This window comes from Pan troglodytes, chromosome 3 (assembly GCF_028858775.2).
Source record: "Pan troglodytes isolate AG18354 chromosome 3, NHGRI_mPanTro3-v2.0_pri, whole genome shotgun sequence".
Classification (NCBI taxonomy): domain Eukaryota; kingdom Metazoa; phylum Chordata; class Mammalia; order Primates; family Hominidae; genus Pan; species Pan troglodytes.
The window spans coordinates 31,381,545-31,396,788 of NC_072401.2; the positions used below are offsets into that span (position 1 = coordinate 31,381,545).

The 15,244-nt window shown below is 35.0% G+C and overlaps 1 protein-coding gene across 13 annotated transcripts in view; it reads left to right on the forward strand.

Annotated features, from left to right (window-relative positions):
* The window catches only part of PCDH7 (protocadherin 7), a 432,140-nt gene that overhangs the window by 237,829 nt on the left and 179,067 nt on the right, over nucleotides 1–15,244 (forward strand). For 3 of the 13 annotated variants that reach the window (XM_009447471.5, XM_016951433.4, XM_063809454.1), the window contains one exon: nucleotides 4–99. The exons of 7 other annotated variants lie outside the window; for them this stretch is intronic. In XM_009447471.5, the coding sequence (XP_009445746.1) occupies nucleotides 4–92 (89 nt within the window). In that variant the 3' untranslated portion in view covers nucleotides 93–99. Of the gene's footprint in view, nucleotides 1–3; nucleotides 100–1,627; nucleotides 9,918–15,244 lie in introns of those variants that run through there. 3 more of the 13 variants (XM_016951431.4, XR_008547472.2, XM_016951435.4) reach the window with 3 other exon arrangements.

A 15,244-nucleotide genomic window follows, 5' to 3' on the forward strand; every position in this document is an offset into this window, starting at 1 on the left:
CAGGTGTTGCTGCCATCACTATCTTTCCCTTCCTCCCCTTTCCTCATGGCAAGACGCATGGAAGAAGAGTGCTGTTAAGGCCTCTCCATTAATCAACAGGTATGGTGGTTCTCATGAAACAGTGTAGCTGCCCCTCTTCTGCATTCTCCATTAATAGTCTGTCTCTTACATTTACAAGGTGCATTCATTCACTACACAGAGCCTTCTATATGGAAGAATTGTTCAACTTGAGTTTATATGTTTCACCGTGTTATGCATTACCTAAATCCCTATACAGTGGTAGATTTTTCTCTATGTATAGAGTTTAGAAGAATTAATGATATTATTCTCAGGGAAAGTTGCTATGCAGTTTCCTCAACAAAATATGTATAAAATAAATGGAACTTGTATGTATGAATATGCCACTTTCAACATTCTACAAACAATCGTTATATAACACATCTTTGAAAGTATAAAACAGGAATATTTCTGTGAATTTTATTTCAAAATTTAATAGCATTTGCATCTTCAAAAGCATTGCACAAAATTTTATGCACATAATTATAATACTCATCTGGTTATAGAAAATTAGGTATAAGCTAGTTCAAATAAATCTAAATGCCCTACAAAGCTATGCCATTCAGATGTGAAAGCTGAATGCATGCTAATTACTTTCTGCAACTTTCTTTCGTCAACTCAGCTGGTGGCATTTGAGGGAGACAGAGGGGACTAGGGACTGTTTGTTCAGTCCAAGATATCCTTCATTCAGGGTGCTATGTTTTGAAAGGAGCTAGGCCCTCAGGGCTCAAACTCCAGCAGAGTCATAACCTATAAAACATGAACACTCAGTCATCACCAGGAAGCACCCGCCTTCTTGACTTCTTTTTTCACTAGTGAAACGAGTCCTCCCAGCTCCTGCAGGGGCTTGTTTTGATGTATCAGGCTTTGCTTATAGTCTTGTGACTCTCTCAGGTTCTTTGAGACACATGACTAAAATGCTACCTTTGGGCTAGGAAGATTCCTGGCAGATGACTTAGAAAAATAGTGTGTCTATGGGTGTGTATGTGTATAGCAGCATTATTTGTAGTATTCTTTAAAACGGTAGCAGAATTAAGACTTGTCTGTGTACATAAACAAAGCAAACCATTTCAATTTACATACATTTTCACCGAACATTAAAAGATCATATTCCATTTTTCTACTGTATTTGAATGCATTGGAATACGGGAGAAATTGAAAAGGGAATGGATGTTAGTCTGGACCATTAATCTTCATTTAGAAATGTATGGCTTTCTATTAGATAAAGCTCTGATCATTGAGTATCTTTCATGATCTCACTTCTACCCATATTCCTTGCCTTTATATTTTGTTTTAACCTTGAGCACACACTGCACTCTGTGCTCTGCATCTTTCCCAGAGGGTGCAATCTTTCACGTCCACAGGTCTTCGCATGGTTAGGTCTCTCCGTCTGGAAGGCACTTTACTCATGGCTGTTTGGAAAATTCACATACAAAAAATAATAACAGCAACCGTGTACTGAGGATTTATTTTGTATGGGCACAACGTTAATGAGTTTCGCTTCCATTTTCTTGATTCATCCACACAAAGAAACAGTGAGTTAGAAATTATTATCCATTTTATGCAATAGGTAAGAAAACTGAGAGGTGGCGAAGTTGAGAGGGGACAAGATCACTCAGGATTGACTCAAGTGGGACATGCCTTATACAGCTTCTCCTCATTTCTCCCCAGGAAAGCAGTACTCTCGTTCATGCTCACCTCTTGAGTTACTAGAGGGCAATGATTCCACCTTATGTTTTATGAGCTCTTCAATGTCCACAGTATTTGTTACTCACTAAATGTTGATTAAATGAATGAATGTTCACAAAACAGCCTTTTGTCTTCTTCTCCTGAACATGGGCCCTTCCCTTCACCCATACTTCTCTCTATTCTGTTTTTATTCCCTACTTAGCTTGTTGCTCTTGGCCATTATTAGCTTCATAGACTACTCAATATATTTTCTATAAGAAATAATTTATTACTTTTCAGCAGGTTTAGGACCTGTAACTACGAACTGAATCAATATAAAATAATTTCATCCCCAGAAAAGGAAATCGGTAGTTCAAATCCTGTAACATTTATCAAATCTAATGGCAGGAAAGGAAGCACAGAAACACTTGTAACTCACACAGAAAGAAGAAAATTTAACCAAATTTTTTCAAAGATTTGAGGAAAGGAAATTATGAAAATTATACATGGGATTATAGGAAAATAAAGAGGCTATGCTTGAATAGGAAAACAGTTGTATCAGTTTACCACTAAAGGAAAACAGTGGATAAGTAAAAAGACAGATAGGAAAAGAGGCCAAATTAAGGAGAAAAAAAAAATCTTTGAGAAAAAAGAAGCAAAATAATTTTGGAAAGGTGAATTAGGAGTAACAAAATGAAGGAAACATGTCATTAAAAACCACAGACACTGAAAGGATGTTAAAAGAATATGAATTAAATTGGGAGGGAAAAAATCAATGGAGGTAGAGAAAAAGAAGTTTATTTATGAGTTTGTGTTTCCTTATTCTTAGAAAAGCCTTTGAGGTAAAATGACTGAGAGGAAAAGGGGTAATTTAAGATGCATTGATTTGTGTACACTGTATGTTTTTAGGACTTTTTCTGTGACAACAGTTTTTTTGAGAGCAAGATACGGGCTTAAGCATTAATTTGGAGCTATGCATTTAGAACTAAAATAGTTGTGCCTAGAGAATACGGTTGAGACAGGGCTTGCTGGGAAATTAGGATTCAAGTCCAAATATCCCTCTCCACCACATTCTCTACCAAGATACTCATAACACTAATTAATCTGTTAGTTTTACACATAAAAGTATCACCTTATATCTGTTTTTCTTTATGTAGAGTGCCTGAAGCGTAGAATAAATATTTGCTGAATTAGTCATGAAATTTTAAGAGTGGATAGAGATTAATGGTTAACAAATCCCGTCTTAGATTGTGCATGCACCCCTTAACACCATTTATAAGACTTGCTTATCTCCACTTGAATAATTCCAGGGACACAAAGTCTAGAGGTTGCTCCTATTTTGGGACATCTTTAACTTTCCAGCTTTTTCTAGCTTCCTGTAACTTGAATCCAATTATCCCAGTTTTCCCTTTTGGAAGCACAAAATAATTTCTATTTTTTTTAAATGAAAGTATTTCTAGACTTAAATTCAGACAGACACTATGTCATAATGTCTAGATATCTAATGTCTCTCTATTTTCTTTTTTGGTTTATAGCCCCAGTCTTTCTAATTTTTCTATGTTACTTGATTGCAAATCTTTTTAGTATTCTGGTTATTTTCATTTTCTCATTTGGTGAAAAATGGTCTTGCCCAAAACAAGCAATTCAGCATGGGCTTCCACAGTTTATGTTCTTATATTTAGTCAGCTTGAAGAAACTAGCAATTTCATTTGAACACCTTCAAGGAAAAAAAAAAAGACATACAGATTAAAGCTGCATATGGCTTTGACATTAATTTGTTAAAGGTGTGGTTTGTATAGGATGCAGTATATAAATAAAATAAACATGAGTATGTGTAAAACAATTAATTTTAAAAATAGCATTTGAAGAAAGATTTTCAGTCTTTACTTTTTACTTTGTAATTTAATACATATTTTAGTTTGTGTTGGTTGCCTGAGGTGAATCTTTGCCTAAGAAGTCCATTCATCATTCTAACAAATTTCACACTACAAAATATAATGTCCTTAAGTGGATAATAACATCGGTGGAAGTAAAAGACAAGCACAACAAAACAAAAATTATTTTTTCATTGCAAGTAATTGACTTGATTGACTGATAATATGGTCTCATATATAACAATATATTATATTGTTACATGGAGGGCAAAACAAGATTAAAAGATATGTAAAGCAAGAGCTGTCAGATCTGCGCTTTCCCTAACATAATTTATTGCAAAGTAAATTCTTCATTTATGGGAACTGTTACAAATGCCAAATTGCTGTCAATATCCCTTGGTGAAGCCTATTTATGAGTAGATTATGGCACACTCTGCAAGGCCCTGCACATCTGACTTTCAGTGAGTGTCTATGCAGAATATATGGCCTTTTCCAGAACTAGGAAATTTAATTAATTTTCTGGCAGAGAACACTTTTTATGCCACATGCCTTTTTGCTGACCCTACCCAAGACTTCCATTTTCAAATGTGCTTCATATATTATGAACCTATATAATCTTAATGAAAGTCTTCCATATGGTAATTATATTGTGTGACTTTGTACAATATTCTCAAGAGTTCCAGTGCTGACATAAATTTTTTCTCTGTGGTACTGAACATTTCTTTGTACATTGTATGAATATATGCACCTCCCTCTGCTTTTTGACATTCAGTTACCAAAGCGATACCCTTTAGGTATTAGATTATCTATAAGATTCTTAGGCCATATTCTTAAAACAACAGGGAACATGTATCTGCTTTGCTATCACTGCTGTTGAAGGGGTATGCCATGTGCAACATGACAATTTGATACATTTTACTCTGTCTTTTAGTGTCATAGAAAGATGAGTGAAAAGCAGGACACAGGGATTAATCACTTAACCTCTCAAGACCTCATCAATGCCATTAAAATGGGGGATTTGGACTAGTTCATTTTTAAAGTGAATTCCAACTTTCTACAGAATATGGAAGACAAGGAATTTTATAAATTGAGATTTTGTTCTAGGTTTGCCAGGAAACTATATTTAACCTCCCTGGAGCATGGTTTCCTCAGCTGCAAAATAAGGAGACTGAGCTAAATCACGGATGTAATCTTTAGTGATAACATGTGTTGACTTATTTTTCTTTCTGAAGCTATCTCTTGAGAAGGATTCTGAGAGCTTGCTTTGACTGAGTGGCATGGAGTGCTGTGATCATGTATTCCATTACCTCTATGTCACAAACTTGCATCATAAATTCTGAGAATGCTTCTTATTCAAAAAGAAAAATTTTGAATGATTATTATAATTTTTAAATTTCTATTTTTTTTCTTGTTTGAGGTATACACAGATGATTCTTGTGCTTAAAAATGTGTGAATCCAGGAAATTGTTTGGTGCTCTTAAGGAAGACAGGTTGAGGAGAGGACAGCCTCTTTAGATACTTAGAATACTTTAACTCAGAAGACAGATGAGGGATTCAACTCATTCTTTGTGCTTCTTAGCAGCAGACTGAAAGCCAATTGGATAACATGGGGAAAAAACTGACTCACATAAGCATAAAATGTATTACTATAGAAAATGCTCAATAAAGGTTGATACATAGAATAGTCTGTGTTGTGAAATCTGCATCAGTAAAGATGTTAAAATTTAGATTGCTTGACAATTTCTCAAGGCCACTATTTTTATTTATTTTATTTTATTTTATTTTATTTTTTGAGACAGTCTCAGTCTCTGTCGCCCAGGCTGGAGTGCAGTGAGCAGTGGCGCAATCTCAGCTCACTGCAACCTCCGCCTCCTGGGTTCAAGGGATTCTCCTGCCTCAGCCTCTCCAGTAGCTGGGATTACAGGCATTTACCACCACACCTGGCTAATTTTTTTATTTTTAGTGGAGACGGTTTCACCATGTTGACCAGGCTGGTTTCAAACTCCTGATCTCAAGTGATTGTCCCGCCCCGGCCTCTCAAAGTCCTGGGATTACAGGCATAAGCCACCGTGCTCGGCCAAGGCCATTGTTAAAGGGTCTCATAAGATAGCAAGTTAGATAAAATGAATTCCAGGCTGGCCGCAGTGGCTCACGCCTGTAATCCCAGCACTTTGGGAGGCCGAGGCGGGTGGATCACGAGGTCAGGAGATCGAGACCATCCTGGCTAACACGGTGAAACCCTGTCTCTACTGAAAATACAAAAACAAAAAAAAAAGCAAAAAAAAAACAATTAGCCAGGCAAGGTGGTGCACGCCTGTAGTCCCAGCTATTCGGGAGGCTGAGGCAGGAGAATGGCATGAACCCAGGAGGCGGAGCTTGCAGTGAGCCGAGATCATGCCACTGCACTCCAGCCTGGGCAACAGAGTGAGACTGCATCTCAAAAAAAAAAAAAAAAAAAAAATGAATTCCAATGCTAATGGTCTGTCGTTCTATAATAACTATCAGACATAATACTACCAATAACTTTGTACCTGGATTTGGTGATAAAATTATCAAATATTTTATCGGAATTGATGATTTAGAATTTTAACATAAGCCATCTACTTGCCGTAGTGTTCTAGTAAAGTGCTTTATATTATCAAAGCTGCTTTTTTGAAGGAAAAGTTACTAATTCTCATTTGTGGAATTCACTTCTTCTGTTATCTATAGACTACACTTTGTATCTTCATTTTGAATGCTACTTCTTTATTGAAGTATAACTGACTATAATAAAAGTTAAAATAAAGAACATTTGCAAAAGTAATTTAATTATTTTCAACTTAATAAGATATAGAACATAAAGCATTCACATAGAATCATAAAGTATTTTACCTGGAAGGGATTATGAAAATTTCCTTTTGAAATCTCGTTAACTTTTTCAAGGTCATTTAGTTAGTGAGACACTTGTGATCCAGATTTTCTGAATCTCAATTCAGAGTAACCAAATTTACTGTAGTAGTTTGCTGAAAAGTACAGATCTTGGTGAGTTGAGGCTTTCTTTTGCATCCTTGGATGCACTACTTGTCTTGAATCAGCCGGATGAAATAGGAAAGCAAACAAAAAATTTTGTATAGAAGAAACAGAAAAACACTAGGTAGCATAGCCTGCTGTGTTCCTGGAGGAACGTGGAGGTCGGCATCCCTTTGTAAAGCTTGACATTACAAATATTCTTTGTAATCTACTAACAACTCTTGCCAGAAGTAAAAACAGTAAAAACCAATATATATTCCAACTTAAAATCAGCAGCTGCGTAATATGAGCTTATCACCACCATCTCATGGCTCTGGTCACGAGAGTTTAACACCACTAGAGTTTATAACAAAAGAAACAGAGCAAATTACCGAAGATGTCCAATCACAAACGTTAACCAGACTTACCCATCATTATTTAAGCTTGCCTGTCCACTCTAATCAGGATAACAGACATCAATTAAATAAAAAGAATTATAAACACAAGCACATTAGCTGATTGTAATGGAATATTCTTTATTTGACAGGGGAAAAATGTCTTCAGACACCAGTAGGACATATTGCTCAGGATTTTAATTCTTTGTGGTCTTAGCTGAGTATAATAGCAACATAAGCCAGTGTGTTCAAATAATGAAGAAGATGCAGGAAAATATTTTAAAAACAACCAGGAAATGTGGATCTAATTTTGAAATTGTGACACTTTTGTGAGGATAAGCTTGGCCGAAATGCAAGTTTTACTGATCTTTCTCTATATTTATAATAGGAACAAAAATTGACATTGGGTGGGGTGATTGTTTTAAAAGGTGTTTTGGATCATTTATTTTAAAGATTTGTTCCCCAATAAGGCACTATACTATCAATGACTTTTCTTCTTATATCTGAACTAGTTCTCAAAAGGACACTGCATATCGAATGTCTTTAAATACATTAAATAGGCTTTACATTGTAAGAGTCTTATAGTATATATCCATAAGAAATTTTCTTCCAGGGAACTGAAGTTCTGATTTTATCATGGAAATCAATGGAAAAAGTTACTTTCGGCTAACGCATTAATTTGCTTTACTGCTAACTCTGCTGGGTCATATTAAGTTAGTGGATAATTTCCAAGTATTTTTGGCCTCAGTATGAGGGAGACAAGAGGCACTATTCAAATCATTTGAATATGTTTTATGACACTTGAACTTAAGAAAATTGTCATTATGCTTCAGAGACCGAAAATATCTGCTAAACTGTGATAGACAGAGGGTATTTATAGAAGAGAGGAAAGAGTGGAAAAGATAGATCAAAACTAGGCAGAACAAACTATATATACATGGAAAGAATCAGTGAGGAAGGAGGTTACAGTTTTTTAAAAAATACTCTTAACTTTTAGTTAATTAGCAAGATAGTTTGCTGGTGGAATGGAAACACAAGAAATTAAGTGTACTGAAGGAGGAAAGACACCAAGGGCCCATCTGTAATGTCTCATATAGTTAACTGGGCAGATAAGCTCTTCTTTACATTTCCGGAATATATTTCGTGGATATATGAGTGGCATGTAATCATAACATTATATCCAATACTTATCAAAGAAAACATAATCTATTCTCATCACTGATGTTGCCTCAATGGTGTTATAAGTATACTATAATAGCAAAAGAAATACACCCTTATATATTTAAATGATAATTAATAACTTAAGGTGATTCAAATAATAACATTAGAAAATAAAATATATTTCACCTAATAAAACTCTTAACAATCCACTTTTAGTTTTTAGAATAACAATATCATAAGAAAAAAATCTTCACGTATTTTTGGCAAAACATTTTAAAGTTTTAATAATATTTTAACAAAATTAATTTAATCTGGAAATTGAAGTAGTTTGCAACTGAAATAAATGATTATGGTACATAATGTAGCATTTTGTTTCTTTTTAAGAATTTTGATATTTATCTAAATTAACCAAGAAAAAGCAAACCAGTCATTTCATAAATAAACTATTGCTATTACTGAAATAGTGACCAGAAAAAACAAAATCAAATTATCTTATTATAAATTTAAGATTAAGTTTTTAAGAAAATAAAAAGTATTATGAACAAATAAAGCATAAAAGCATTTTACTTAGTAGATAATACCATACTTTTTAAGCATAGCTATATTTGCTAGCCCTTTGGTAGGGGTGGAGGAGCCAGCTTGTCTTTTCAATAGTGTGAGGCTCAAAGCACCAGATTAGCAAAATTAGATGGTTCTGAAAGTTTAAGAAAGTATGGAATCATCTACAACTTGGTATAGAAATCACTAGATTTTCCAAAGATGTTACAATTCAAGCGTTCCAGGGACGCTTTAATATATGTTTGCTTTTACCTGCAATTGTATTTATGAGATTCACTGATGAGAATGACTGTTTTTGAAATTTGCTTATAAATTGAGGGGTGCAAAAAGGAACATTTTAGCAATTGGAAAGTCCTTTTTTTTTTTAAGCCAAACATTTATTGTAAATAAGTGCAAAATTTCAGAGTAGTTTGCTCTAAGGAAATATGTGATTTACACAGTACCATTAGCAATTAAATTTATGAACTATTTTCTGGGCTCTCATAAAGTCCAAATATCAGAGATACATATTATCTTGTCTTGTTGGATGAATTATATCTTTTTAGAAAAAAAGTACAATTAAAAAGTATAACCTCTTATCACTGAGCATTTTGGCAAAAGTAAAACATGAACTATTATTATTACATATTATGGATTTTACTTTGACATGACTATAGTTTGTACAGAAGTATGTTTCCTGCAGCTGCATGAATATAATACTTATAAGTAAAATGTGTAGGCTGCTTTTTCTTCCAGAAGCCTGATGGCATTAAATCAATTTTAAAGTGCCACGTTAGGCCCTATGACCATGACATCTAAGGATTTAGTTTATAAAATAAAGTAATAAAACTTAGATACTTAAACTGCAAATGAAGTTGCCTTTTATCTTAGTTTACAGTACTATAAATGTGTGCCTTCATCTACTTTGGTAGGTAGTTGTTATTTATTTGTCTCTTCCACTTTGAATTAATAATTGAGAGCTTCCATTTTATTTAGCACAAGTCCTAAATGAAAGAGGATATATACTTAATCAATGAGTAAGCGTCTGGGAGAGCCAAGCACTTACACTGGATTGCCATTTGTTAAATTTTGATAGTCTAGCCACTCTGTATTCTATTTTCTCACCTGTGAAATTATAATATAGTAACCTACATTAGGTTCCCAATGGTTCATGCAGAAATTATATAGATAGTTAGAAAAGGAGGGGAGGGAGGAAGGAAGGAAGGAAGGAGGGAAGGAAGGAAGGAAGGAAGGAAGGAAGGGAGGGAGGGAGGGAGGGAAGGAGGGAGGGAGGGAGGGAGGGAGGGAGGAAGAAAGATTTCCTACTGATTTATAAAAGGATCAGTCCCCCAGTGCAATTTGGAGATGCTACATCCAAGTAGGGAGCATGGATAATGGGTGCAATAGAATATTTTGCCATTAAAATAGGATTATCTCTTCGAGACATGCTTTTGGGAATGAATTCGAAAATGAGAATTGGCTGTGGCTAGGTCATGTAAGGAAACAGTGAATCAGACATTCCAGTAAACCAGGTAGTTTATGAATGAGCAACATGCTACCCTGTTTTATCACTTCCTACTGCTTATTGAGGGTGGAATTCCTTTGGCATAGCCATGTTTTTAGAATAATCATCTAGAGAACTCTTACACAGTAGTCACAATAATCATGGAAAAGATCTGGGGAAGAAATTATAGGATATATTTTATGCTAACTGTTAGAGAAACAATCACAGTGTAAACATCAGATTAAAAATTAAGTGAGAGCTATTAATTCTAAAATATTAGTTAACCAAAATATTATTTACCTTCTTTTGAGTCTCATTTTTTGTTTCAGGCTTTTCCTGGGTATTACAGATGCAAATCAATTCTAGCTGTTAAGAAGGCCTTTTCCATTTCTCATGAGAACCTCAGTTTCGTTCACCTGATGTTATGCAATATGAGATGAGAAAATAACACTAGGACTATAAAAGAGACCAAAAATAAATCTACTGAGTTGAGGAAATGTGAAATAAAATTTAGTTTTAAGATGTTTTATGTTTTAATCTGAGTAAACTTTGTTAGCTCTCTCTCTGAATATAGAATGTAAAACATTGGAGTTGATTTCATTAAAGAGTCTAGGTGACTAAAATATGTGAATTATGAAGAAAAGACGTTGTTGTTATTTGACCTCAAAATGAAGATATGTGGATTTATAGATCTTTAAAAGACTATTTTCTCTCTCAACAGATCTTCTCTTGCCAAATGAATACAGTCACTTATTATTTCTTTTATGGGAATGTGTGTAAAGTGCTTATTATATTCTTAATAATACTTTTTAAAATTAATGAGTTTCATTAATATTATATCTTAGAAAAATTTATTTAAAGTAGCTTATAAAAATATATTATAAAACCTTGGCACACCGGGCACGGTGGCTCATGCCTGTAATCCCAGCACTTTGGGAGGCCAAGGCGGGTGGATCATGAAGTCAGGACATCAACACCATCCTGGCTAACACAGTGAAATCCTGTCTCTACTAAAAATACAAAAAAAAAAAAATTTGCCAGGTGTGGTAGCGGGTGCCTGTAGTCCCACCTACTGGGGAGGCTAAGGCAGGAGAGTGGCGTGAACCTGGGAGGTGGAGGTTGCAGTGAGCCGAGATCGTGCCACTGCACTCCAGCCTGGGTAACAGAGTGAGACTCCATCTCAAAAAAAAAAAAAAAAAAAAAAAAAACCTTGGCACCTAGTCATAGTTTGATTATAATCAAAACATATCTAAATATATCAAAGGTATAGCCCTCTTTTCCCTGACTTCTTGTTTTTATTATTTAAAAATGCAATATTGGTGTTTGCTTTCTACATATGATTATTGCCAATTAATACAGACTTCATTTGCATAAAACTTTTCTGTGGGTCTTCTGAACTGGTACCACCTCATTGTTTTTACTGCCATCTTTAAGCTGCAAACAGAGTCAATTCATCTCACCTGTTGTAGCAAATACAGATAAATTGTCTGCTTTTGTTTGGGTCAAACAGAATATGCCCATAGGGTGGTATTTGAAATTTTGTCTCAATAACTTCCAAGCATTTAATTTTACTAATGCTAATCTCTCCCACTAATCTCTTAATTACAAAGTAATATTTTTTTCATTGTTGGTAATCCACCTCTCCCTTTCCTTAGTCAACACTTAAATTTATTTAATGCACCTCTTTGGAGCTTAATAACAAGAGCAACAGAGTCCAGTTGAACAAAAGTGCATTTATTTATGAATGACTTGAATTGCTCTTGGAGGAAACACACTGTTTGAATTGAATTCTTTCTTATCTATGAAAGACCATTAAGGTCCTAAAACACAGATTTCTGCAGTTAAATAAATGCTTAATAAGCAAATGACTCTCGAATTGATAGAAGTTCAGGAAATATGACAAAATGATGGCAAAACTCCTGCCATTGTAATTGGGGAGTTATTACAGAGCACATGCCAAGATGTATCAGCTAGACTTGTTCAAGTTGGACAGCCTATGTAATACTTTTCCTAAATTTCTAACCTTTAAATTATTTAAAGCCTATGTGTACTGTGTATGCATGCACTAAAGTATGTATGTATGTATGTTTCTAATTGAAGTGGAAAGATGGTTACTTAAAAGTGTAATTCTAGGATGGGCATGGTGGCTTGTGTTTATAATCCCAGCATTTTGGAAAACCCAAGTGGGAGGATTACTTGAGGCAAGGAGTTCGAGACCATCCTGGGCAGCATAAGGAGACTCCATCTCTACAAAAAATTAAAAATAGCAAGGTATGGTGGTGCTCTGTAGTGGCAGGTATTCTGGAGGCTGAGGCAGGAAGATCACTTGAGCCTGGGAGGTTGAGGCTGCAGTGAGCCATGATCACGCCACTGCAGCCTAGGGGTCAGAATGAGACTCAGTCTTAAAAAAAAAAAAAAAAAGTGGTAATTCTATATAAGTGAAGTGTTGATACACTTGAGACTACAGTAAGAGCCTTGACTTCATATTAGTACGTATCTTGATAACTGTCCCTGTTGTTCTTTATTTCTGCTGAAGTGGCAACATCTCAACTGGGCTTTCACCAGGAAGGTAACAAGCCTGAGGAATAAGTCACATTGTCATCAGTGTTATTTGCCAATCAGAGGAAGTGTGGGAGGTAAAGTTCATTACAGTTGCTGTTAGAGTGAGAAACACAGAAGAGGTATGCCATTGGTAGACAACTGAAGCCATCACATGAAACTCAAACCTTGGCTAATAGTAACTGTAATCAGGAAGATGTGATAAGGGCTGACTCACAGATTCCTCTGGCTTTTGGCCTAAATCTAATCAATCAAAAAGAAGCCTTCTAAGTATAAAATAACATGCTGTATGTTGACTAAGCATATGTTTTGAGGCTTAAATTCATTGGAGATTTTATAGTTCTTCCTACCTTTGGTAAGTTGTCTTCCTGAATTATACTATCTTCTCAGTGTCTGTATACATGCTTCCTCTCACTGTTGGAGAGCCTTAAATTATGAAGTTTTCCAAGCTCTCCATGATTATTTAAGACCAAGTATATATTTGCATCATTATAATATGATATACTTTTATAAAAATAGTGGTAATTAATTTCACCTAACAATGAGTATTCAATACTACAGAATACCTCCTTTGTGCCTGACCCTGTGCTAAACGTTAGATTGAATTTATAGAACTTAACCTGCTAGTTATATTTTTTCTCTTTTTTTTCTTATTACAATGCAAATGGTGTGGCTACATATCCCTGCATTTTTCATAGCTCATAGAGAGTAAGATGGTATAGGCTGTGCATTTTAGAATGTATGATATCTGCCAAATCTGAGTGGAATGCCAGAAAGGAGAAAAAGAGGAAACAGCACAACCAAGTGAACTACCCCTTTTTCTCATTTCCAAAATAACTTTTCAAGCCGAGGGAAATTTTGACATGAGTTAAAGCCTTCCCCAACTCTAAGAACAAGACTGAATTCAGAAGATCACTCTGAGTCTGATGGCTATTGGCAGTCTCAGAGGGGCCATATTTTTACATGGATGAACCATTCCGGGACAATTTCTACAATATATTAAGCACAAACATATTATATTTCTATTTCAAACACATATGTCTTATCTTGCTCCTTTGATGTATCTTCAGTAAATACATATAATTTGGCTTTGTAAAAAATATTGCATTGTCTATCGGCATTGAACAGTCTTTATATTATCTTATTCCAATAATGGCATACAGCGGAACCCACTGGGTGCTTCAGAGTTCATTTTCTTCGGGAAATGTCTTATTCATAGCTTTAGTTTGCTATAGGGGAAGTGACAGGGTATATTAAGCTTCCTCAGCAGTAGTAGTTTTATTTATTTATTTATTTATTTTATTTATTTTTTTGAGACGGAATCTGGCTCTGTCGCCCAGGCTGGAGTGCAGTGGCCTGATCTCGGCTCACTGCAAGCTCTGCCTCTTGGGTTCACGACATTCTCCTGCCTCAGCCTCCCGAGTAGCTGGGACTACAGGCGTCCGCCACCTCGCCCCACTAATTTTTTGTGTTTTTAGTAGAGACAGGGTTTCACCGTGTTAGCCACGATGGTGTCAATCTCCTGATCTCATGATCCACCTGCCTCGGCCTCCCAAAGTGCTGGGATTACAGGCGTGAGCCACCGCACCCGGCCCAGTAGTTTTACTTATTTGGGGACTTACTGAATTTTATTTTTCATATCTTTGCATATGAGGAGCACAAATGGACTTTTTTTTTTTTTTTTTTTTTTACCTCCCTGAGGGCAGAAATAGTAGCAGCAGATGTACAGTTTCAGAGCTTTGGACAACAGAAGTAGAAGTACTAGAAGTACCGGCACGTAATAGATGGAAATGAAATTGTTCTACATCCATTTCCACTCATTCAGGCAATTCATGTACAAACTAAAAAGTCCTTTCCCTTTTCCACATTTTACAGGTGAACTACTTAGGTTTTGTTGGTTTGTTTTTTGTATGCTGTTCTTAATTTTGGTGAATAGAGAGGTGCTTTCTATTCCATTGACTAAGATTTTCTTTTAGAGAAAGTAAGCAATATTCAGAGTTATTGCTGTAAGTTTTGCTTGAGTGCTTACGCTTTAATTCATATTTTATGCCATGCTTTTTCACACAAAGCACTTATGGCATGCTCTAGAATCCATAAGAAATGGATATATGTTAATTAGCTTGCATTCAGTTATTTTACATTCAGCAGCTCTTTATTTCTGTTGGTTTATATTCTAATACGATTTGCAATTCTAGTGTAGTATATTTAGTACACGGTCTTTAAGGTATAGTAATTTACATTTTAATCATACATTAATTTATAAAGAATAATAAAATATGATAAATGTTTTCTTCTATGTAAATTTATGTTTACATCCTGACTCACAACTGGGAGATAAAGCAATTTGGATCAAGCAAGGCATGCAGATATATGAATTGGTTAAAAAATCTGTAGTTTTATAATTCTAGTTACATAAGATGACAATTTAAAAATTGATGGCTAATGTTAGAGAACAAGAAGTTTATTTTTTCCAGCCTTTTATAAAGTACAATGAATAACTG